At 28.2% G+C, this 26,771-nt stretch overlaps 5 protein-coding genes across 5 annotated transcripts; 2 read left to right on the top strand and 3 right to left on the bottom strand.

Annotated features, from left to right (window-relative positions):
• Nucleotides 1-2,738: 2,738 nt before the first annotated feature.
• On the bottom strand, nucleotides 2,739-3,163 carry OCT59_024731 (uncharacterized protein; the record flags this gene model as incomplete). The annotated part of the gene is made up of 2 exons (XM_066133552.1): nucleotides 2,739-2,931; nucleotides 3,117-3,163. The coding sequence occupies 2 exons, from the start codon at nucleotides 3,161-3,163 to the stop codon at nucleotides 2,739-2,741; spliced, it is 240 nt and encodes a 79-aa protein (XP_065991634.1).
• A 399-nt stretch (nucleotides 3,164-3,562) lies between these two features.
• Nucleotides 3,563-3,766, top strand: OCT59_024730 (uncharacterized protein; the record flags this gene model as incomplete). The annotated part of the gene is made up of 1 exon (XM_025310355.2): nucleotides 3,563-3,766. The coding sequence occupies one exon, from the start codon at nucleotides 3,563-3,565 to the stop codon at nucleotides 3,764-3,766; it is 204 nt and encodes a 67-aa protein (XP_025183202.2).
• A 690-nt stretch (nucleotides 3,767-4,456) lies between these two features.
• Nucleotides 4,457-6,586, bottom strand: OCT59_024729 (uncharacterized protein; the record flags this gene model as incomplete). Its single annotated transcript, XM_025330187.1, has 6 exons — nucleotides 4,457-5,568; nucleotides 5,652-5,717; nucleotides 5,787-5,967; nucleotides 6,044-6,361; nucleotides 6,436-6,455; nucleotides 6,547-6,586. 6 exons carry the CDS (start codon nucleotides 6,584-6,586, stop codon nucleotides 4,457-4,459), a joined length of 1,737 nt encoding a protein of 578 aa, XP_025183203.1.
• Nucleotides 6,587-12,948: 6,362 nt separating this feature from the next.
• Nucleotides 12,949-13,756, top strand: OCT59_024728 (uncharacterized protein; the record flags this gene model as incomplete). The annotated part of the gene is made up of 3 exons (XM_066133532.1): nucleotides 12,949-13,066; nucleotides 13,148-13,332; nucleotides 13,496-13,756. 3 exons carry the CDS (start codon nucleotides 12,949-12,951, stop codon nucleotides 13,754-13,756), a joined length of 564 nt encoding a protein of 187 aa, XP_065991633.1.
• A 4,664-nt stretch (nucleotides 13,757-18,420) lies between these two features.
• On the bottom strand, nucleotides 18,421-20,708 carry OCT59_024727 (uncharacterized protein; the record flags this gene model as incomplete). The annotated part of the gene is made up of 5 exons (XM_066133521.1): nucleotides 18,421-18,713; nucleotides 18,888-19,469; nucleotides 19,897-19,921; nucleotides 20,064-20,535; nucleotides 20,659-20,708. 5 exons carry the CDS (start codon nucleotides 20,706-20,708, stop codon nucleotides 18,421-18,423), a joined length of 1,422 nt encoding a protein of 473 aa, XP_065991632.1.
• Nucleotides 20,709-26,771: the final 6,063 nt, after the last annotated feature.

The raw sequence follows: 26,771 nt of genomic DNA, 5'->3' as shown, positions 1-26,771 counted from the left end.
GATATCATTGATCATCACAGTTCCGCCGTGATTAATTCTAGGATCTTGTGTAACTACAGAAATGTCATTTTTGTTATGTATATCACGCATGTTTAATTTATTTAAGCTTTCAAGCACTCACTTATTTTTTTGGTATACAATAAAAAATTTATACTAAAACCATTGTCAAACTATATATCAAAAATAAATTTAGCTTGAATAAAAATTTTAATAAATTTATTTTAATTAACAATAATAAAAGTTTTAATAATATGGGGAGTATTACACATTTACACAATATCATTAATTATGCAAGTATAGTTCATCATTAAATCAATTAATATTACTAGTTTAGGTTAAATAACTCGTAAATTAATTGTGACTCATAGATAATCTTGATTTTTTTATCTATTTTATTATTAGTCACATGTATTCAAAGGGTTTTTAAAAATATATATATACCCTTAAATTACCTCAAGGAAAAAATCAAAAACCAAATTTCAATATTATTATTTACAATTATCAATCAAAATCTTTCTAAATTCAATTCAAATTTCAAATTTTTAAACTGTAATTCAAAATGTCTTATCATTTGTGTGCAAATATTATCAATACTATTTTAAATGAAACTCCTATTAACAAATGCTACAATAATCCTCAACCAATCATTGAAACATCTCAACATTTACATTTACCATTACTTACTGGATTTTTTTACATTCTTTTTATCATTCTCCTCACATATACCAATATTCTCAATAACATAATTGTTATAATTTTACGTTCATTGAAATTCATATGCACTACAATCCTTTTCATTCCCAACTATCTCCCTACTCTTCCATATCTCTTTAATATATTTTATTCTTTTGAACATTTATTACTATCTATATTATTATCACTCCTTCTTAATATTTTGTTTACATTATCATCAATTCTTCTTTATTTTCTTTTTTTTCTTAATTGTATAATTCATATTCTCCTCTTTTCTTATTCTCTACTTTATAAAATAACATATTTAGTAAATATTATTCTCCTTTTAATCTCCCAATAGCTTAATTAAATAATATTATATTACGTAGCTTGGCCCATTGCTTACCAAATATAGCATGGAGACGTAATCTTTACCCTTTGGTCAACTTGGGATTACTTGACCATTCTTAGATAGATAATTTTTACAAGGGGATCGTTTGCATCACCCATGAAGCATAGCACTGCGCTGATTGGTGTCAGAGAGATCCTTTGTCTTGTAAAAGTTTACCCTTTCTTGATCATTTGACCATTCTTAGATAGATAAATTTTATAAGGGGATCGTTTGCATCGCCCATGAAGCATTGCACCACGCTAATTGGTGTCAGAGAGATCCTTTGTCTTGTAAAATTTACCTTTCTTGATCATTTGATCTATCTCATGTGATTTCCTTCTTCACATATGATACCCTTTATTTTATTCCTTTGTTGAGTTCTTTCCTTAATAACTTATCAACTCAACAAAATCCATCACCGTTGGTTCCACAATTTTTGTGTCCAAGTTCAATTCTTGGAGGTGATTTTCTTGTTAATTAGTTTATCTTTTTTTTTTCTTCTTTTATGGAGAGCTCCAGACGAAATTACGAACTAGACTTCAGGTATTTATTGTTAAAAGTGGAAAGGGTTAAAAAGGTCAATTACTTAGATCAGTAAATTGAGGTAGTGGAATCCAAAAAGCTTGATAATTATAGTATAATATTATTAAAAATGAAATAAAATATATCTCTTCTTCATATTTGTGTAGACAACTAAGTAATTTAATTTTACCAAATGATGCAGACATTTTTTAGTAAAGAGATAAAGGAAGACATTACTAGGCTAGCTGTTCTAAGTCCCAATTATCTATACTACCACTGAATTTCCATTCAGTATCCTTATGGTCTACGAAATTTTTTTTTTTTTCCTTGAGTGTTGAAGCTTCAATAGGTTGAATTCTGTTGAACTATCGTGTACACTAATATAAAAACCATGGCAAGCCCATAAACTCCAGTTTTCGTTGCAGATTCATGTACGAAGAGATCAACTATGGTGCATATACCTCAGTTGTTATGGACCCAAATTGTATTGCCGCATAAAGAAACGAAATTTTTGACATGTTTTCCGGTTGGATGGGAAGTTATTCATTCCAAAAAGGATCTCAGCATGTTTGTCCACGCTTAGTGGAGAAAGAGGTATGTCCGCCAACTCTACAAAATTGATCTCCCGTATTCGTCTGTTTAATTTATGAAACTCTCTTGCATGTAGTATCAGTCCTTTTGAGATTGATAATTTCTCCCCATCATGGTCTATGGTGGGATAATTTGTGAAAAATACTTTTGATTGTTATCGATATTATGCCTGCCATTAAACTCACCACAGTTGTGTGGTCTGTTGATCTACACATAACATCTCCAAGAGTCTGGATCAGTTTTGATAAAAATCTATGGCCAGTATCATAATTCTCAGATAAGAGCTTTTCAAACTCATCAATTGTGACCACAATGACCCACTCGTCTGCTGTAATCTCTCATGTACTACTCTAAGAGCTTTTTTAGGCGAAAAATCTGTATGAAAAATGTTGAGACCTGCTTCCTTGAGATCATCAACAAAGTCATCAATTCCCGCTTAGGATTAACAAGAACTGTATGTTATAAACAAGGTTCACACTTTTTTTGACGCCAATGAATTAAATCCAGGTCAGGTGGTTTTACCCATTATTATAGGATAAAACAACAAGGTCCACTAAGTTATTCAATAACGTATTTTTCCAAAGGTCGAGTCTTCCCAACTCCAGGTGTATCCATTACGAGTCCAATTGAATGGCAGTTGTGGTCTTCCACTTCCTTTGAGGTAAGTATTCAAATTAGATTGAAACCGCCCTTCAAAAAGACCAAAGGCAGGATTACGTCGATAGTTGTCCATACGAGCAAAAGACTCTTCTATCCTTTGAGAGAAAATTTCAAATTATAATTGTAAACAGAAGTTTAAATACGTAAAAACAGTGTCATGTAATGATGGATAAAATGTATTATATAAATATACACTCAAAACCGAAATCATCTATTTCATTTCCACGAAACTTTCAAATTTGTCACAAGGTGGATCAGAGACGTGTCACACAGAACTAACGATTTCAGTAAGAAATCTGGACTAGCTGGATCGGGAATATATAGCATATGGTTCCGTTCTAATTTTGGCTTAAGAAGTTACCCCCTTACTGTGCATAGAATATAATGCAATTCATAAGCTAATAATATTTTTTATTTTTATTTTTATCGGTAAACGCATTTTATTTCTGTAAGTGTAGAAGAACAAGTTATAAAAAAAAATACATTGAAATTTAGTCAACGCTAAACGTATTCCTAAATCTCTCCATACCGAAATCTCCGTATAATAAAACGAAGTAAAGACTAACGGCTAATAATATAGCGTGTAAGTTATTTATTTAATTCTATTATTACATATTGTATATTATTTAAACTAACTAAATTCTTTGTTTAAAAAATTATTTATTAACTATTAAACAATTAAAATAAAAAAAAAATTATCATAAATTCTTTGGTAAAGAATTCAAAATGCCATATGATAAAACTAGAAATAATCAAAGCGTTCAAAAAGCTCCCTATGTTCGTTCTCCTCGAACCCGCAAACATATACCATGTCACTGTCAGAAATGTAAAGGAAAATTAGTAGATCCTAGAACGAAAAAATCGCATGATTCTCTCTTTACAAATAGAATCATACCTCAAAGATCTGACAGAAACAGGTTGGACGATTGACATTGGGAATAATTCAAAGTTCATCAGTAGTTCGTCAGCATAGATATAAACGACAAAATGTCACGATCAGAATTATACTGTTAAATGTGGTTTTATTTGCATAGAAAATCAATTACATGATTCAATAATACATAGGCTTGTTTTACAAAATAAAAAGACGTTTCTATACTATTTTCTATAGACCACACCAGTGTTTCGTTTATCTAAACTATTTGTACTAACACAATATTCCAACATTAACTCTAATTCGATTTCATTTGTTATTTTATTCTGTATCAATAATGCCTGTTATTTCTCCGTCTTCCGTAAAAAATTCCGTGAAAATGATACATTCATGGATACCCGTGTTAGCGAGGTGAAAATTTCCAAGATTAAAACACGGATCAGATTTTTTACAGGGAAAGTGACATAATTTTTCTATTAGCTGTACGCATTTTGCTCAAAGCCGGACGGAATTATAGTAACGTCAGCCAGTAACTAAAAGGTAATAGGAATTATCACGGACTACTTTTATTTTATTTATTAAATTTATTTATAACAAAAAAAAAATATTGTAAATTTATTCAAATATTAATTAAATATTCCAATACAAAAATGACGTATAAATTACAACAACCTTTAAATTCTATAACTTTGATAAGATATTTTAACGATAACAAATAATTTAATCAAATAAATTATTTCAATAATCTAAGAACCATCTAATTCGTTTAATACATTTAATTCGAATTTGGTATGATAATTTTGCCCATTTACTTGATTAAATGCTCTAGCTTTAATTTCCATATCACCAAATGATAAAGAAAATGAGCATGGTCTTTTATTTTCTAATTCTACATCGGGAAGATCAATAAGTAATTTCCCAAGTAATTTCATACCAGGTTCATCATCATCACAATAAATAGTATCTTCTTTTGTATAATAGATATCAAAACTCATTCTTGTTTGATCTGAATAAATAGGAATTAAGTCTTCAACTTTAAATTCTTGATCAATTGTAACTATAGTTTTACGTTCTGCAATACAATAAAATTTATGAATTCTTCCATCACTTTTACGTCTATCTATTGGATCTCCATATTCCCATAAAGGAGATATTCTAATTCCAAATGTATAAGTTAATACACGAGTTGCAATAACACATTTTAAATTATTCATATTTTTCATATTTTTTGATTCTTGTAAACTTTTTCCATATATTGCTGCACCACGTAAAACTGCCGCAATAGGTTGATTCGGAATTGAGATATTTTCTACCAAGTCACTAAATTCTTCCTCAACTCTTTTTTGTAAATATTTTGATTGACCGAAACCTCCAACTAAAAATATTGCTGAACATTTTTCAGAATTATTTAATTGAACACGAATCATTTTAATAATTCTATCAATAATAGGATCAAACATAGATTTAACGATTTTATAATCAAGAACAATCATCCATTCTTCTATAAGCATTGAATCTCTCTCCGAACCAGTAATATATGGTAATAATTTAGGAGCTAATGCTTCAAGATCTAACTCATATTTACAATTTAGATCATCTCCTGTGAACTTTAACTTGACATCTTGACAAAAATTTTGAACCAAATATTGCAATTGACCATAATGCTCATTGATAAATGAATTTACGGCTGAATTTCCAACTTCACGCTTTAGTAATTCTATAAATTCTTTATCAATAAAAGTACTCCCACAAAAGTCACCTGCCCGTTCAGTGATTTCACCTAATTGGTTTTCTTCCAATAATTTACGTGTTGTTAAATCTACCGTACCACCGCCACAGTCAACGACCATGAAGTTTGCTTTATTAGTAAAGAATGAAATAATATTTGGTATTTTAATATAATATATTTAATAAATTGATCGATAAATACTTTAAACATACTTCCGGGTTTTGCAAGTTCATGTTCCTTTAGGCTGCTATGCATACAATAAATTGCTGCAGCTTCAGCTATATTTATTTTAAAGAATAATTCTGTTAATATTTCATCATTAAAAACATAATAAAAATTAAACTTACGTTCAGTTGTAAATTGTAATTTTTCCGAATGTATGTCACCTATCAAACCAGCATTGAATATACATTCTCTCATTATAGCCTTATCACTTTCTGAATATTCAGCTGGTACAGTAGCAATTAAAAGGACATTTTCCATAAACTTAATATGTATCCAGTACGATTTAACTGTTTCTTTGATTAGCTTTATTAATTAAAATGAATAAAATTAGTGATTATAGTATATTATATTATATCTAAATTAATTAAAATTGGTTTACCTTTCCAATTTCATGAAGATAATCAGTAATCACTTTTTTATAATTTAATGGTTCGGGCAAAACTGGCTTATGCTTATCTAAACAATTACCTAAATATAATTTAAATAATTCTATTGGTCTTGTTTCATTATCTTTGCCTTTCGTATTTGGTTTTTTACATAAGGCTGGATGACCCCATAATTCAACTTCCTCAAAGCCATCTTTGTATTGAAGTACAGTATTTGTCTTCAATATCCCCAGTCCAGTATTTTCAGGCCATTCATGATTTACTTTGATGCATCCGACATCTTTATCCTCGCAATGATAATAAGAAAATCCCTATCAAAAAAATATATATTTATTTAATTTATGACCGCATCTAATCTACTATAACATAATGAAACTACATTTACCGAATAGGTAGTTCCGAAATCTATTGTTTAAATATTTAAAATAATTAATTTAATACTAAAAAAGAAAAAAAATATATTCAAATCGATATGTTTTAATTGTTATAACTATACCTAAACCAACCACAACACGAATATCGCTTCTCCACGTCATAATTTTTTTTATGATTTAATATGTAAATAATTACTAGAGAGGTTGAAATTAATAAAATATATTATTGATCATACAGTATTTATATAAAAACTCATAACTATCAAAAAAAAAAAATAATAATTAATAATATTTATTATATAAATTAGGTTTCTTGAAAAATTCTTTATCTGTAAAATCTTTTTTAAAATACAAAAAATACAGGCAAAAAGTTTTTTTTTTCTTTTCATACATTTTTATTTTTTGATTTAATAATTTCTTTATATGGTTACATGAAATTTGAAAAAGGAAAATTTTTACGCCATGGATTTATATATTTATTAATTAAGTTTATTCATTTAAACTTTTTTAATTTCATTCATTAATGTTTCCGGTAAAGAGCACCAGAAAAATCATTTTTTCCATTTTTTCCAAAAGGAAACAATGGACCATCATGCAATATGACGTCCCACATATTTTTGTATTTGATATAGCAGATAAGATCCATTGCATATTTGGATGTAAAACTTAGGGGAGTTGCCAGAAATTACATCATTTAGGGTTTAAGGTTTTGAGACCTCCCCTCTCCCCTGTCATTATCTATTTTAGGAAATCAAAAATTATTATGTAATTTGTCCAGAATTAAATATGTTATTAATTACTAAAAATAGAAGGTCATCCTGGCCTTACCCCTCCCCTCAGGAAATTACGTAATTTTTGGCACTTCCCTTATTTATAGTCCATATATATATCCACAATTGGCATGTTTAATTCCGTTATTTCCGTAGTCTTGGTAAAAACATTATTCTGCTGACGTTAAGATTTCAGAACAACTTTCTCAATAAGAAGTTAAAATGATAGTTTATGATTTATTTGTAATTTTTTTCTATTTTGTATAAATTTCAAAGATACGAATATGTTCACAAAGACTGAATACGTGAATTGATTAATTGCATTTTTCTTATATACTTGATGGAGTACAAAATCATAGAAATGTAATGTGAAATAATCACAAAAACTGGATTTTTTTTAAGAAACAAAGGTCCTGCGGGTTATATATTTTGATAATTTATTCGTATATGGTAAACAGTACATATAATATTCATAATTTCATATAATACATTATTAAACATTAAAACTTCACCGTTAGTCATACCACAATTAAATATTTGGCTCTGCAGCGAAAGATTTTGGTTTCCGAATTTCATATCATGGTCCGATAACCTGCGCCACAATTCCACAACTCTACAAAAATTAGAGACAAAACCACTATCAGATAAGTCCGGAAGTTGACTTGAAGTTTTTTCCTTTTACTTTAAAGTCCATTATCAAGATTTTAATTTCGATGATTAACTCAGAAATTGAAGTAAGTAAACTTTAAAATCCGATACATAAAAAGGTTATTATTTTCATGAAAAGATCTTTTTGTCTTAATCTAGTAAATGAAGATTTATTTATCAAGAAATATTTTAAAAATAAAAGCTTACTAATTACAATGAAAAATTACTAATTATTAATACTATCATCTGTTGGAAATATATAGGGTTTTAACTGTTTTGATATCAAGGTACTTTTTAATGTGAAACCGAAATTCAGCGAATATTTCACCTTCAGAATTCCAAATTTCTATATCCTATTTTAAGAAGAAATCAAATATAATTATAACTCGAAGGTGAATAGTTTAATATATTAAAATTTAAAATAGAAATACAGTCGGACATCTATGTACCGATACTGTTGTTTTGGGAAAAATATATCGGTATATCAAATTATCGTTACATATACCGTCATCAGTGAATCATAATGCGGGCCAAAACCAAATTCTTGCCAGCATTATGCAAACTCCAATATATTAAAATGTAATGTGATTTGGATGGAACCCAGTGTTCAAAATTCAATAGGAAACCCATGTTAGCACAGCACACATGATTGTTTTTAGTTATGTGAGCAATATTGAAGATCATGTGCGCTATATGTGTGTGCGCACATCAAAATTTAAGAGATGTTTGCAATGCGAACATGTTTATTTAATAAAATGTTTTTTATACATATTATATAATTTCTTTATGTTATTTTATTATCATAAAAAATATGAACATAATGATTTTTATATTTTATTATTAATATTTCCAAATCTTCTCTCCTTCATAGTAAACCAATACTCATAACTCAACTAACTGTTAACGGTTTAACGCGTTTTTGTGGTTAATGCGTAAATATTAAATAACGATCATTATTAAATCATCTGATGTGCGCAGCAAGTGTGCGCAATGATCAAAATCATGTGCGCATCAAATGTGCGCAATTTTTTGTGTTCGCAATCAATTTTTTGAATTTTTTTATGTTAGCAAATCCGAACCCTCATTTATTATAATTTGTGCGCAAATTTAAAATGATGTGCGGATCGCACATCCAATTTTGACCACTGATTATTTATTGGAACCTTTATGTTAATCCGGCCAAATTTATAGTGTTGGCCCGAATTAATGCCAGTGTAAACTAAAGTATCAGTGCATCTTACTATGTATTAATTATAAAGGGGCAAAGAAAAGTATTGGTACATGTTACATCGTGAAACTATGTATAATATCGGTACAATGAGCTTTTTTTATTAATTGTGAAACGGAACAGAAAATTTATCGGTACAGGCAATTATCGATATATAGGTCTGACTGTATATATCTGAGATGAATATCGTGATACTTTGTAAGGCAATTGGGTTAGGGGCTTAATAAATGTTGCATTTAAAAGCCGAATCTTGTAATTATATTGAATTAATTAAAAAAGATTTATAGTATTAATTGACATACAAAGATAAAATTTAAGCGAATGATTAACAAACTTCTTAAAGAATCATTAATTAAACATGCAAATACTATCTGATATTTAAGCATTAATTAGGTGCCTATTAAGAGATTTGTGAACTTTAGTAATTACCATAATACTATTAATTCATCTAAAACCTTCAATTGCATAACCGGGTAAACCAAGAGCGCCAACAGTATCCCATAATTCAAGGAATTTTACTAGGGAACGGGAACCGTTGTAAGTCTGGAGCGAAAAACTAAAATTTGTGATTTCATTGGGCGACGATCACGTGGCGGACAGAGAACTTTGCTAACAACCTAAAATTTTATAAATGTATTGTAAAATTATTGTCACAATAAATTGTGTACAAACCATGATAAGATACTTGTTATTGGGTTTGTAGGGACATCGTACAATATGCTTCTATTACAAATTTTGATATTAACTTATTGATATGTAGTAAGATTGATTACAAAAATATATAGTGGCAAACCGTTGTAAAATTAATTATAAAATGGAAATTGTAAATAGATCGTAAGATAAATATTAAAAATTTATTATAAAACGATTTGTTATACATGTATTGTAAATTTAAATAATAAAAATAAATTGTGTAATTAATTATAAGATATATATGTGTGTAATGAATAGGAATAAGGCAATTTAAGAATCATAAACTCTCGTAGCCACGCTCAATTAAGGCAATGTATTACTAGACGTATGCTAAAGATGACTTTAGCAAGGCTTTCTTTGTGAATTAAAGAAATTTCATACACCTTGCCAGCTGGTGGGAAAGCCTATGATTTTAACCCAAATCCCCAAATCCCAAATCCCCAAACATTTAGAGACCTGGATCATCTAAAAAAAAGAGTAAATTGAAATGTTGTAAAATATTTCATTGAAATGCATAATTAGAACAGAGTCTCACCAAATTTTCCATGCGTTCAAGCCAACCAACTGAAAAGGAAAGATGATGAATGTTAGTGACTATTCGCTAAAAGAAAAAATTTGAAGAAAAAAGTTGAATAACTTACAAAGTTCGCGTCTAAAGGAGCCAATTGTCTAAAAAAAAGAAAAAAAAAAGTTAGTATTTGTTTGTTAAAGTAAATAACTTAGTAAAAAAAAATATATCTTACCAAAATTCTGCATCTAAACATTCAAAGAACTAAAGATCTATCTCATTAATAGGTTAGCATTTCATTAAAATTAAACACACTGTAATCTGCATCTCTAAAGATATCCAAAGAAGAAGCCATCTAAAAAAGAGAAAAAACAAAATGTTAGCAAACGTTTTGTTAAAAAAATAATTAAAAAATAATCATTTTCTACCAAATTCCCACGTGTCCAAGAATTAAGCCATCTAAAAAAAGGAAATCAAAATGTCAGTATTATGTTTCAATAAAAATAATTCAGTACTAAAAAAAATGGAATATCATTTTTTTTTATAACTTCAATAAAAATACATACAAAACCATAAAATAATATCTTGTTATCAATATTTTTAACATACTCTAAATTTTTAAACACATGTTTAATTGCTAAACCTTTGTTAAGAAAGAAAGAGCTTGTAGGGAAATATCAAGTCCTAAAGAAATCCACCTAAAAAAAGTAAAAATCGAAATGTTAGTAAATGTTTCGTTAAAAGAATAATTTAAAAGAAAAATAAAATTCCTACCAAAATCCTATGAATTAGCCTAAAGACCAAAGACTGCATACCTAGTTGTCTAAAAAAAAAAAGAAAAAAAGAACTAAGAAACTATTCAATAAAAACAATTAAAGAAAAAAAAAATATGAACTTACTGAAATGTAGTGTCAGAAAGATTGAGAGAACCACTTAAATATAAAGAATATTTAAATGGAAAGTACAGGAAAAAAGGACAGGAAGAGGGAAAGAAAGGACAAAGGAAAGGATAAGAGAAAAGGAAATGAAATAGGATAAAATGATAAAGGATTTGAAATTAAAGGTACAGTGGTAAAAGTTAAAAAAAAAAGTTGTTCATCATATTTATTAATTTTAATCACATGATACATGTGAAATATGCTGATATTAACTAAAAAAAACAACCTGTCAGCAGTAAACATTTCATTATTTGATTTAAAGTGAGAAAAAAAATCCCCTCAGTTCTCCTTACCGAATTCTCACGCGTTCAGATACCAGAAGACTGGTCGTCTACAAAAAGAAGGAAAAAGTAAAACGTTAGAATTATTTCATTTGAAAGAGTTATTTATATCAATTCCCTTACTGACTTTTTCACATATCCGAGTATTCCAAGAAACCAATCATCTGCAAAACAAAATAAATGAAATATTATTGATCATTTTGTTAAAAAAATAAAAATAAAAATCTCCTCATAGAATTTTTCATGCATCCAAGTACCTTAAAGAATTGATCATCTACAAAAATGAAAAAATTGAAATGCTAGAAACATTTCGTTAAAAGAATTAATTACTTAAAGAATAGAACTCTTCATATCGAATTTTTCACGTGTTCAAATAACTTAAGAACCGGCCTCTACAAAATGAAAAAAAATTGAAATGTTAGAAATGTCTCATTTAAAGAAATAAATTTAAAATAAATAATTCTTGTAATCTCCTACCAAATGCTACGTGTCTAAAAAAAGAGTAAAATCAAAATGTTAAAAAAGAATATTTTCTGATTTTACTACTATGCGTCCCAAAGACCTCAACTAAAAAAAAATTTAAGTCCTCCTACTAAAATTTCATGCGTTCAAAGGCCTGGCCGTCTAGAAAAAAATAAAAATAGATAGAAGCATTTTGTATTGTAAAATAAATAATTATGAAAAAATCTTCCTACCATATTCCTATATGTTTAAGTATCCATAGAACCAAACCATCTAAAAAAATTAAGAAACAAGCCATTAAAAATCATTCATTAAAATAAAACAAAAAAATAAATCTTGACAAACTTACCAAAATGTCGCATCCAGAAACTGTAAAAAAAAAATCAAAACATAGAAACATTTCATTATCTTGCATGATGTGCTTTTCAACCTTTTTTTAAATCAAGTACAAGTGGGAGGAAAATAGGAAATAATAAGGAAATAGAGAAATAGAAATAAGAGAAATGGAAAAAAAGAAAAGGGAAAATTTTTGCTGAAAAAATAAAATATAACCAATTAATAGATAAGCTTCGTTAAAATGAATAAAAAGAAGTTAAAAAAGCTTAAAAAAAAGATCCGCAAACTGAAAAAAAATAGAAAATAGTGTAGAAATAATTATTTATTTTTTTTTTTTTACTTTTTTTTACGAATATGCAATGATATAATATATGAAATAAATAAATACAAATTAAAGTAACTAGTATCAGTTGGCATCATCTTACATAAAATATATCATGCAGGTCACATCACACAGATCTTATTAATTATATTTATTAACAATTATATATATTATTAATAAAAATTGGTTGTTAAAGTGACTGCGGTATGAAAATAGTCTAAATTAGTTTAATAATTTTATTTATAAAGTCTATTAAAATTCGCCTTGTTAAAAAATTATTTTATTTTATTTTTTTTTTTTACTCCCTATTTTTACAACTTTGCATTTGTTTTCTAACAATGGTAAGAATAACTCATTCAAAATCATACAACAGTAATAAAACAAACAATACTACGAGTAAAAATAAAACTATGCATGAACGTCAAAGAATATCAAACAGTACTATTGAGGAATCCAGTAAGATATTAATTTATTAATTTCTTTTCCATGATTTTATATGATGATCTAACTTTAATAACCTGAGCAGGAAAAAAAAAGGAAATTCGTCCAACCTGTCTGGTGAAAGTTTTGATGATGCAGATAATGCACGCAATGATCTACTTGATGATCCACCTCTTGATGAATTTATTATGGATATTAGTACTCCTCATAACAGTACCTCTTTTAATAATGAATCTCTTGAGGAATCGGACAAATCACCTATCAAAAAGTCAAATTCAAATGTAACTGATAAATCAGAAAACGCCTTTTGTATTACAAACCTAATATTAACTTAAGAGATGGATTATCTGAATCACAATCTCGCAGTACTTCATTTAACAATATCATTTCTACTGGTGATCCTGCATCACATAATAAAAATTCAGAATACTATACGTATAAAAGAACTGTATGACCAACATTTTAAAATGTGTAGATGAACCACTTCTTACAAATGCTTCAGCTTTAAATGAGGTCAAGACACTTGATTATATCACACATGATCTCATACTTCCTCACTATAATCAAACCAATTTCACCAATGAAATAAATTTTAATGCACTGGAAGCTTCTACAAGCTATAGAAATGGACGTGGACACGAACACGAACATGAATGTGGATATATTTATGGACATGGACGTGGAGGATTTGGCAGAAGACATTGAAGTAACTCGTATTCAGTTTTCTATGTAATTCATGATGTAATTCACGGTGTAATATAATTTAATACTTGAAAAATCAGAGGTATTTACTGCATGTTGTGCATAAAAATTTGTATTTAATTATGAATCAAACATTATATTAAAAAATTTTATACTATAGGTGTGAAAAGTAAGAAAGAGTGCGCAAAAAGTTATTAGTAAGGAATATTTTAGTCTGACCGCCAGCGGATAAGTGAATGAAACACTAACATTATGTTAGGAACCTCCTTAATGAGCCAAATTAAGGAGAAGTAATTCATCATCTTAAAGTGCGTGGTTAATCAGGTTAAAATACTTACTATTAGCTGTCAATGAAAAATAACAACATAGTAGTTATATGGTTATATGTATAACAACCCATTGTAATATATATTGTGTAATGTATAAGTAAAAAAAATTGTTTAAAATCGTAAGATGATTTATTAAAATATAATTGTGGCTATATAAATTACAAGTGCTTGTGTATTAATATATACTTGACAATTTATAATCCAAAACTATTGTACAATTCATTATAGAATTTAAATATATTGTACAATACTTGTACAAGTATCGTACAATACATTACGTAAAATTTTAGTTGTTAGCAAAGAAATTCATGTGATCGATTTTTTTCTCATAGTGTGTAGACATATATTGTCCTTCGCTTCGCTCCAGACAATAATTGGAATGCTTTAAATTTAGAGAATTATTCATTAAATTAAAAAAACCTAAAAACTCAATGACAGTGTTCCATCTGAAATTTTAAGAGGTATAAATGTTGAAATTAATATACGCTAATTACGCTATGGTGCTTTTCATGTAAAAATGCTTATTAAATATTAGACATCTTAAACCTGCATCGCCTGCATTGTATGCTAGAAATAATTGTCAATTCCTGTTCTGAGATCGGATGAGAAGTAGCAATTAGAAAATTTAAAATATTTCATTAGTATCGTTATGAAGGTTTGAATGGGTTTTAAATTTTAATTTCAGAAATATATATAGAAAGCGTCGACGACAAATTATTCTTTTTCATATTTTAAAAATAACATTTGGATTTTCTAAATTAGCAACTTCAGCTCAATTATTCGTTAACATAACTCCCCAGTTTTCAAGGGAAAAAATACATATAATTTAGGCCAGATTGTCAGAATTACAAATTTTGAAGTGGTTCTATCTTTATTAAACACGTATACCTTTCACATTTAACAGTGACAAATTAATTAGTTAAATATAGTATTATTAATAATAGTTGTATTTTATACACACATCGCACCATTCGACAAAAATTTCTCTCAATGTTGAATCTAAACAAAGACGTATTTTTCTTAATAGCGGAAAATTTGCAGGATGACATGGTATCACATTCATGTCTTTTAGTTGACAGAACTTAGTGTGAGGCAACTGTACCAATATTATGGAAAATTCCTGGACGAATTGTTTTAACCAAAAGAGCAGGGGATAGATTATTTGATGTAATACTTCAAAAGATTCAAGAGATATTTTGAAAAACAAGGGATCGAAATTTATATAGAAACTTATTCAACCAATTTTCATTTAATTATGTTAATTTCTGGAGACTACAATTTTTGGAAGAGGCGTTTTTCAGAATTTGAAAATTTTAAGAAAATCAACCAGATCTATTATCGCCATTTGGTTATTTTACCTTTCACGTGACAACATAAGTGTATTGTGTATTATAAAGATCGAGAGATGTTCTAAAAAAAAAAATGAAAAAAATTATCATTGCATATTAATAAAAAGAATATTAATTGTTAGCGATGTATTATTATAATTATTAAAAAATATTAATAATAAAGATATTAATTATTAAAATAAAAACATTAATTTCTGAAGAGTATTTTAAAAACTTTGCATATTAATAAAAAAATATTACATTATTAATTATTACTTGATTATCGCAATGTATTATTTAAACAATTAATTTTTAAAACATATTATATTTTACGATTTTTGTTAAAGTTTAATTTTTGCGATATAATTATTATTACGTCTAACAAAATAAAATTTAAAAAAAATGTGTCAAGATAATGAATGTCGTCAGGATTTTGTAGTAAATCCGACTAAATCGCTTAAAGTATTTAAATCTTCTCGCTTCCTATCAGAAAAATCTTTGATTTCACTAATTGATGATCTATAAATGAAAGAAAATAAAATTTGGGAACATATATTAAAATGAGATCTTTAACACTTCTTTTATAGTTATTTATTAACGAAGGATAAATTAAATATATAATATCTCGTTAAAGAATTGATAAAATGTTTATCCATGTAAAATTAAATAGTACAGGCTATACCAATAATATTATTTGATATTATTGTGTCGCAAAATACACATTTCTATATCTTCTGTTTAACAAATTCCTTGAAACTTATAAACCACTTGGGAAAATTCAATTGCAAATATTACGTAGCATATTATTTTAATATAGTTGCCAAATAACTAAGCAGTAATAAGTGAAAAATTTATTGGTTTGATCAATAAATAATTTATTATGTCCCTTGCAAAACAAATCCCTTTTGGCATTACGGCGTCTCACAAAACCGGGCAATTTTTTGCCACCACCATAAAACCATTTCCCAAACTCCAAGGAAACACCTTTGGTGTCTCCAGACTTAAGCTTCCTACCAACGTGGATTTTGATAAGTACCACAGCCAAGGTTGAAGCTAAATGATCACAAGGCAGAGAACTGATCAGGATTTAGTTTAATCCGAGTGAGTGACTCAACGTATTTTTCAAATCTAGCTAAATACATGACAAATATGACCATAACCAATAGTTTTTTTGATTCCCTGGTGTCGTAGTAAATGATGTGATTCATATGGACCATGTCTTCTGCCGTCATTATATGGAATCCGAGCTAATTCCACGTTTGAAGTCCTACGCATCCAATTATCCAAAAACAGCCGTCTAAAAAGGAAGAAAACGAAACTTTATTAGTAAAAGTTTCGTTAAATTAAAATTTCCTGATTTCTGTATAAAAAAAACTTACGTCCAGGCTGTTTAAATTAGAGACACGCCTTTGCTAAATCTACTTTGCTTACAAACTTTCTTGAAGTACGAGGTATAATTTGAGTTTATAAATATTTTCGTTATTTATACAGATAATATTTTTGCATAACAAATTCTTTACCACCTAAAAAAAGAAAAAATAACAAACATTTAGTAATAATTCATTAGAATAAAATAAAAAAAAACAATAAATAAACCCTTACCAATTCCCGCGTATCCGGAAACCAAAAATCTACATCCTAATCGTTTAAATATATATATATATATAAAAAGAGAGTAAATCGAAACATTAGTAAACGTTTCGATAGAATAAATTTAAATAAAAATTTTTTCTGGATCCGTTACCAAAATTTACATGTCCAAGGTCTTAGTCATCTAAAAAAAAGAAAATAATGAAACGTTAGTAACGTTTCGTTAAAGATAATAAATTAATTAAAAAACTTCCTACTAAACTTTTCATGCGTCCAGACGTCTGTCTACAAAAGAAAATCAAAATCATCGAAACATTTTGTTAAACGGCCACCTACAAAATAAAAAAAATGAACTGTTAGTAAAGTTCATTAAAATAATAAAGTTTAGTTTTCAAAAAATATTTTCAAAAACTTACCCAATATCCCGTTGCTTTAAAATCAGAACTTGTCCTAAAAAAAGAGAAGAGTTGAAACTTAGTAAAACGTTTCATTAAATAATAATGAGAAAAAAAACCTTTCCTTACCGAAATTCGCGCGCCTAAAAAATAATAAAAACGAAATCGTTAATAAAAGTTTCGTTGTTATAAGTACGCGTCCAATCGCTAAGAAAATATATTTCCAGAATCCTCTACCGAAATTCTATGCACCAAAAGGACCTGGTCATCTAAAAAAAATTTTAAATTGAAACGTTAGTAAAACGTTTCGCTTATATTAAATTAAAAAAAATTCAGATTTTCTTACCGAAATTCTGCGTGTCCAAAGAGCCGGAAATAAGGATAGAAATATTAGTAAAGCGTTTTGTTAAAAGTAAATTTGAAAAGATCTAACTCCTACCGAAATCTAAGTCGGGCAAGAGAAGAGAACCGAGGGGAAGGGCGGAGAAGAATGAGGAAAGGAAGTGAGAGAAAGGGAATGAGCAAGGGAATAAGAGGGAAAGAGGAAAAAGGAAAAAGGGAAAGAAGGAATGGAAGGAAGTTTTAAAAAAAAAGTTTAAAAAAAAGTATTTACCGTACGATCTTTTTTAAACTTCTAATTGATTTGCAGCGGCTAAATATTTATTTATTTATTTATTTTATGTGAAGACGGACAGACTATTAACAGGACATAAACGTAACCGTGCTATCCTACTTCTAGCTATCATCCCCCCGAAGACGGACCGAACTTCTTTAAATCCAACGAGCCAGAATGATCCCCTCCCCTACCAGAAAGGAACCAATGAACCCAATGACATCAAGGACGAACAAAACTAAAAAGGGAGTTCAAATCTATCATCCGTATTTTTCTTTTAACTAAAACTAGCTATTGTATGTAAATACTGTCATATACAAAATAATATACGTTACATAGGTCCATAATTGTTTTACATATAGTAAAAAATAAAAGTAGAAACTAAATAAACTAATGAGGAAAAATATTCCAATTATTGGTCATGCCCAGGTGTGGGCGGAAGTATAATTCTTCGTTTTCTTGGTTTCCTGATGGGTCTTTCATCACCATCTTTGATCGATTTGAGAGGATCAGGTTCGGGCGTAGACGGATATTGATGTCCAGTAGGAGTAGTACGAGCAAAATGTGCTTTATGAGAATTCAAAGTAAGTTTATCTGAAAAAAAAGTAGCTTCAGGTTGAGTATTAGTATCAATGGTCTTGTCCTCAACTATTGGAGGTGGGGGTGAACGTAAACGATTTTGATATTTGCCATAACGTCTAACCGCTTTAAGGTAACCAAATTTATAATCAGGGATGCCGGATAAATTATAGCGTCGTCGCACTTTATACGCAGCGAGATTAATATTATGTGTATTAAAGTAATAGGATATGGCTTTCCCAGTAAAATTATCGGGTAAAGGAGGTAAAGGTTTCCTTTTCTTGTTTCGCATTTTGGTACGGCGTTTCCAATTTTTGGTCCTTTTGCGAATAATCTTATCGCTTTCAATTTCCAATTTGCTTTTTCTACTATATGGAGGAAAACGTTCAACTGCATGTTGAATTTTTTTGTACACATGTGAGTGTTCATTGATTAGGAAGGGTCTGACTTGACCCAAGGATCTTTCCGCTTTAAAGTTCGAAAATTTTAGGCGATTCCACCGCTTGATTTGTTGTTGTGTACGGTTAGCGTCAAGCTCAAAGTTATAATATTCTTTGTAGAACGTGCGCGTGGTGTTCACACCTTTCTTCGTTTTAGTAGATAGTGGTTCCATAACATTTTTAAGATAAAAATCTTGTTTTCCTCTCCATTCATTGTATCTTCGAGTGATAACGTTATATGAGATACCAAGTCGTGTTGAATGAACTTCTTTTGCGTGATTATGAGTCTGATATCGATTATGGGCAAGAAAACTAGGGTTTTGAGGTAAAATACCAGTTCGAAATCTCCCATGTATTATGAATTTAGGGAGATGTTTATTACAGTTTAGTCGATTGTGTGAAAGTACGACAGCAGCTGGTTGTTGACAACATTTATTATTTTCTGTAAATCCGCAGGCAAAGTAGTACCCCAGGTAAATCACGTGGGGCCCGGAAGAAAATCGAATAAAGGTCTTTGTTTGTCTATTTTTATTTGATATGGAAGAAGTTCTATTTTTAACTGCCAATATTTTGTCTAATAGCAGTTGGCGTAAATGATGAAAATATTTATCTACAATAGCAGGAGAGAATTGTTTGTTTAAAGTAAAGACAAAGGTCAGATATGTCCCTATAAGGTAATTCAGATTGAGCTTTTTGCAGTTTGAATTGAAGATCCTATGATGATCATCAGACAGTTGAATGTCATTGGTGCAGACGTTGAAAAAATTTTTCTTTCTAAGATCTACATGTGAGGAATTATCTAACTCGATAAGGAAATATCTTCCTTTTTTAGTGTTATACAGAGTGCCACTTCCACGTGTGTCTCTAACCTCGTATGGGTTTATTTTCTTTGTACTAAAAGAATATTCGAAAGTTGACGAAAACGGAGGTGATGATCCAGATCGATGAATTTCATAATTCTTGTTATAACCGGAACATTTTGGCGTAGTCACGTGAGAATTTTTCGGGAGACCAACAAAGTATTTTTGTTCTCAACCATGGGTAAAATTTCTAAGAGAGGCGCAGTATCCAATGGTATAGGATTAATGTTCTCGACTATGGGTAAATTATCTAAAAGAGGCGCAGTATCTAAAGGTGGTATAGGATTAATCTCCTGTATGGGAGTTAAAGGAGTGTTATCAATGAGAGGTTTGTCATCTCTAAGTACGCTGCCTTCTTCTATTTCAGCGTTTAAATGAGCCTGTAGTAGCTGTTGAAAGTAGTCTTCGTCATCATATATATATTCCGTTTCGTTGTCTTCAAAATGAAGAGTTGAGTGCGTATAAGGATAAATATCATCAATATCAAGAGAAAGGATATCCTTAGTGGAAAATATTACTGGCCGCTCGGTATTATATGATATATCATCTGAGTTATTTTCAGGTGGTGTAGGGTCACCGAGTTGAACATAAGAATGTTGTGGAGTAGAAGACCAGTCTAGTTCGATAAGAGGTGTAGAAGACATATTCCTTTATAACATAGGATATAAAGAGAACTAAGAACCTCGTATAAGTCCGAAGCGCCTGTTAAGGCCTCTCACCCTTTGGCGTTTCAAATAGAAACTAAAAAAAAACTAAACGTCGCAAAATTACTGCGGAAAACTAACCTGATTTGCAGCGGCTAAAGCTGCGGCAGCAGTCATCATTAATGAATTAATGTTGATCACATGATACACGTATTGTACATACAACACCTGTTTAACCTTATGTAGACCCATTAGTGCCTATAGCCATTGCTGCTCCCTTGGCCTATTTATAGTGACAAAAAGAGGAGTCTTCAGTAATAAGGCTTAGTTTAATTATAAAATCATTATTAATTGCAAAATTCATTGTTACAATATATTGCAAATAATTAATTGTAAGACTAATTGTATTTTAGATATAAAATATATTGTACAATGTATTAAGAAAATTTTGGGTTGTTAGCAAAATTTTTCCAAGAACAAGCCACTACCAATAATAGTAAAAAAATTGATGGGACACAATAGTAATAAGCACAATATGGGATGCATTTTGTTATTTGTATACAGCCAACTTCTGAACAAAATACTTAATCTTATGGCAATTCTTACTTTGTGTGTTTCTTTTTTTGGGATTGTCTTTACTCAAAAAAATTTTAAAATTCTGAGCATCAAACCATTTTTCAGTTTTTCCAAATCTATCAGCAAAATTAAGTTCTTTCTTTTGGATATTTTCACATTTTTAGCATTCTTCTTTTTGAAAATGACCAGACCTTTCTTCTCAAACATCTGGATCAGATTGCATTATGGATGACCATCTTGAGTGCAGAGAATTGATGTTACATACAGAGGAAAAGCTGGAAAAATGGGTCATTGGGAATTGCATGGAAGTGAACTCGTGAATGGTGACTGAACACCTAATTCTGATGGTGAGGTCTGATATCCAAATGAGAACTCACTCAATTCATGTGAGAACGAGAAATGTAGTACCTCCCTGTTGAAATTGCCAGCACTATTGCACTACTTTCCCTCTTGAATAATGAACACTTCAGATTTCATATAATTATGAATAAAAAAGATCTGTCAGATCTGTCAAACTTATTGAACAATGATAATAAGTATTTTTGGTATTATTGATCTTCATGCTGTATGTATTGAATAATCTGGATTTTCAATCTGGATATTGTATAATCATGGTCACATGTTTTGTTGGAATTATACAGGACATGACATGAAGTACATGGGATCTAGTTTGATTGAAGTTCTCACGAACCATTTTTCCAACCCATATAAGATATATGAGGTTATGGAGAACACTTGCAAGCTTATGACCAAGGAGGATCTTAAACATTGGATGGCTGTAAATTATTTTGTACTCTTTACTATTGATAAACATGTATGACTTTTGGGATTTAGTTATTTATTTAATATATTTATGTATCTTGAATTTAAATGTTTTACTTATTAGGTTCTCAGAAAACTGTTATTATTGTAAGTGAAATAATTTTTCAGAAGACATAATGAAAAAAAAAACAATTTCAATTTCATCTTAAATTTACTTTTTAATTACTTGAAATACTTCATAATCTTCTACTTCAAAATTTTTTGGAATTCCTATGCTTGGATAGACTTCTCCATAACCACGATCTTCATTGGACCAATTATTATTATAACAGTATATATCACCCATAGTTGGACCATAATAATTATTGCATAAAACAGCACGATCTTGTTTCTTAACATAACTTACTTCTGAAGTAGAAATATTTCCTCCATTGATAAAATTAAAAATAAAGCTATCTGCTGTAGCCACCCAACGAGGTTGTCTATCCCAATTAAGTGGATTATACCCTCCTATTAATTGTGTTGAATTTTTAATTTTTGCTATCCAAATAGTAGCTCCTTTATCGTTACAATTTTTATGAAAAGAATTAGTATCAACTCCATCTTGACTTGAGCGATATAATAACTTGAAATCATAGGGAATATTTTTTCTATTATAATGTGAAGTATCTTTTTTATCAATCCACGAAGCAAAAAGAGGAAGATGATTCGATTTAATTAAAGTTGAATTGAGTGGATATTTTAAATTTGGCTTTCTTGAAGGTGGTAAATTAACTTTTGATTTTATGTCAGGAACTATATGATATTCTAAAAGATCATGAATTAAATCTTGTGGTAAGATGTCTTTGTAACAATAAACTTTGTAAAAGAAATCAGTAGGTTCAATATCATAAAATCGAATTAAAGGAATAAATCTGTATAATTCTCTTTCAATTCTTATAATATCATCTTTATTCCATTTTGTTGGATCATTCTGCATATTTTGTTGGGCAAAACACCATTTTAATAAATACTCCCAAATTTCAATTTCATCCATAATTAAGTCATCCCTTTTTAATAATAATTCCAATAAAGGAGCTTTTAAATTAATAAAATTTTCAGAACTGAATAAAATTTTAGGTTCTTTACAAATTCTTTCAAGGCAAAAATTCCATAAATCCGTAAATGTTTCATGTTGATAAATAATTTCAAGAATTCCGGTTGGATTTTGTTGTAAAAATTCAGTTTGATGTTCAATCAAAAATTCTTGAACATGAGAAATTAACGGATTGATATTTAGTTCATCCACAGCTATCAATAATTTTAATACTTCAGAACCTTGTAAATTCTTCAGTTCAATATTTCCACAATAAATGAACCTAACAATATGATTAATAGTTAAATATTTTTTACAAATTTATATGATAAAATTTATTAAACAATAATATCTTACCTAAGAATGATATTAAATAATTGTGGTGAAATATTTGATTTTCTAAAAATAAATTTTCCGTCTCTTTTCTCAGCCCATTCGTTAGAAAATGCAGTACGAAAATATTGAGACCTAGCACATAAAATATTTGAATGAGCATGAATTTCTTTGACATTTTGATCATCTCCTGCATAAATAATAACATCATATCTTATTTCTGTTTCAAAAAGTTTTTCATAATCGTTGGATAATTCTGCCCAAAATTTTGAAATCATTTTTTTTGTTGTAAATGAGAAAAAGGAAAAAAAAAACAGCAAAAATTTGAGTTGCAGCCGACACCTTATTTATATTGTTTTACGTTGATTGTGTTTCCATAAATTTCTATAATTGGAAGCAATGATATTTTCTTCACGGCCAATTTACATTTTGGTCAAAAGCGAATAAATTTTTATTTGCTGTCGTCATATTAAAAATTAGTCGTATTAACGGTTTCCTTGACCTTCTAACTCTAGATGCTTGAAATTTTCTCCAAATAAAATATGTGTATATCGGTATTAACGTCAACATAATTTTTTTAAGCCACAATAATTAAATTTATTTTAAATTTATATTAAAAAATAATATTATTTTATTACTAACACTTACCTAAAATCAAATAGGATAATATACTGGATAATTATAAAAGAATTCAGTTAACAAAAAATATTATATAAAATATACAACAATAGAAATAATGATGCTATATATGATATTAATCAATTTTTAAATAAAAAATTTAGTTAATTAGTCTAAATTATATATTAATACTACATAAATATGCAATAATAAAATTTAATAAATAATTTTTAAATTATAATCTAAAATAAAATATCACCAAATAATTTTTAAAAGTTAGATAGTTTAAAAATATATAAATATATAACATATATGTAATATTAAAGTTTAAATTATATGTAAAAATTATATTGATATAAATAATAATAGAAATTATATGTATATGTAAATATTATATAAGTATGTAACTATTGATTAAGTATAAATATGTAATAATAAAATTTTTATTAAATAACAAGAAATTGAACTTATTAGCAGGGGAGCTGCCATTCGATTCATTCATTGTGTTATAAGATAATAAGAACCATCTAAAGAAGGAAACCAAATAGTAAAGCTTTATTCTCTAGTAAATTATTATTTAAAAAAAAATTATTATTAAAAAAAAAAATCTATATAACTAAAAAAATTTGTCTGACGTTTGGATTTATAGTCTCCGTATAAATAATTTGGAATTGTGTAACTTGAAATCCCATGCCATACAATTAAAACCCGTGACAAGCCTCCGCCTGATCTATTTATGGTCAAAAACTATTCGATCCGTGTGCATTCCAATCAACTAATCCAATTTCAGTTAATAAAATTTTCCTTTTTTTCAGAAATTTCCCTTTTTTTCAAACTGATTTCCTTTCTTTATTCTTTTTCTTCCCCCCAAATTATTTTATTATATTAAATATATTTACAAAATTATTATTTTTTTAAAAAAAATCAATATAACAAACATATCAGATATAGGAAAATTGACCAACACGAGTAAGATTTTTTCAATTAAATTAAACGCTGGATAAATAGTTTGATTTTCAAATTCATAAAAATCAATTAATTATAAAATATGTAAAAATGTCAATTTTTTTTTGAAGAAATTGTTGATTTAATAATAGATTATTATAACCAAATCCATATCCAAAATTGTCTAAATAACTATCAGATTTTTGAATAAAGATTTTAATTCAAATGGTTTAGTTAAATTAAGTACCAAAAGAATAATAATAAATGAAATGAATAGATTCTAATACATTTAATTATTCAAATATTTTTTTTAAGTTGGTTATAAGTTTAAGATTGACGTAATATAAAATAAGAAATAATTATAAAATTTATAATTAATTAAAAAAAATATTTGTAGTATTTTCATAACTGATAAGGAATATGTTTTTTTTCGCACCTGCGATATGTCGCATCTCCCTTTTTTGGTAATTTTTATATATTAATTATGTCGATCATTTTTATCACATGACTTCGTTAAGATTTCTCATTTTTTAAAAAATCCTTGCGTGAGACCTTATGCACTTACCATGTACTATAAGAAACCTTATACTATACGTATTTTTGACCGTTTTACAAGTTTCTTAATATATCAAAAAGGATTTAGAATGTCATTTTTGACTTTTATATGTAACATATTATAGGGGTGCGACATAACGCAGGTGCGATAAAAAACAAAACCCTTTTCATAATATTAAAGTTTTTCGAAAATATTTTTAAAAAATTAATCAAAAAAATGAGGGTGAATGAAAAAATAGGGAGATAAAAGGATAAAAGAAATGAAGGAGAGTGAGGGAGAAACGAAATGGAGCAAAGGGTGAGTGAAAGAAATAAAAGGAACGAAAAAGATCAAGTGGGAATGAAAAAAAATGAAAAAAATGGAGGGACAAAATGGAGCAAAGGGGAATAAAAAAAAATGAAAGGAACAAAGGGTAATGTAAAAAGAAGTGGAAATGGGAAAAAAATGAAAATGACAGAGGATAGTGTGAAGGAACAAAAAAGATGAAACGGGAATGGAATAAAAATGAAAGGAACGAAGGGTAGTGTAAAGGAATGAAAAGACGAAGAAACAAAAAGGAAATAAAAATAACAGAAAAAACGAAGGAAGGGAAGAATAAAAAGAGCAAAAAAAATGAAGAAACAAAAAGAAAACAAAAAAATGGAGAAGGGACGGAAATGAGATAAACAGTAAAAACCAAACCCATAAAATTAAAAGAAGAAATAAAGTTAGTAGGAAACGGAAATTACATGTAATAAATAAACAAAAACAAAAAAATAAAAAACATACCTTAGTAGTTATAAAGAAGAATCGAAAGACCTAAAAAGAATGAATTCAAAATGTAAAATGATCAGCACATTAATTTAGCCAATAAAATTTAATGTGAAAAATTATTAAATCGCCCAGGGTGAAAATACACTCAAACGTCAAATCATTAATATAAACTATATTATTCTAAATATAATTTATATCATTCTAATATTATAAATATAATTTAATACATGTTATTTATTATTTTTTGTTAACTAATTATTACCATATTAAATTCCTAATTATAAACAAAAAACTACTGTAACCATCTTTAATTTACTTAGTATTGCATTACATTATAATACTAAATTTTTCTATTTAATAAACAAACTCATTTGTCCCGGTGCATGACTGCTAGTAATAAACTAATACTAAATTGTACTATAATCTAGATTTTTTGAAGATATAATAATATTATTAAGATTAATCACTTTTTTAAGAACGATAAATCAGCTGTAAAATAGTGATATAGTGATCTGCAAATTCGTATACATCATAAAAAAAAAAATTATTATTACGATAAATCAGCTATAAATAGTGATATAGTGATCTGTTAAAAAAATAATAATAATAAACTAATGCTAAA

This window comes from Rhizophagus irregularis, chromosome 5 (assembly GCF_026210795.1).
Source record: "Rhizophagus irregularis chromosome 5, complete sequence".
NCBI classification, from domain to species: domain Eukaryota; kingdom Fungi; phylum Glomeromycota; class Glomeromycetes; order Glomerales; family Glomeraceae; genus Rhizophagus; species Rhizophagus irregularis.
The sequence above is the reverse complement of the archived record's forward strand: the minus strand, read 5'-3'. Positions and strand labels throughout refer to the sequence as shown.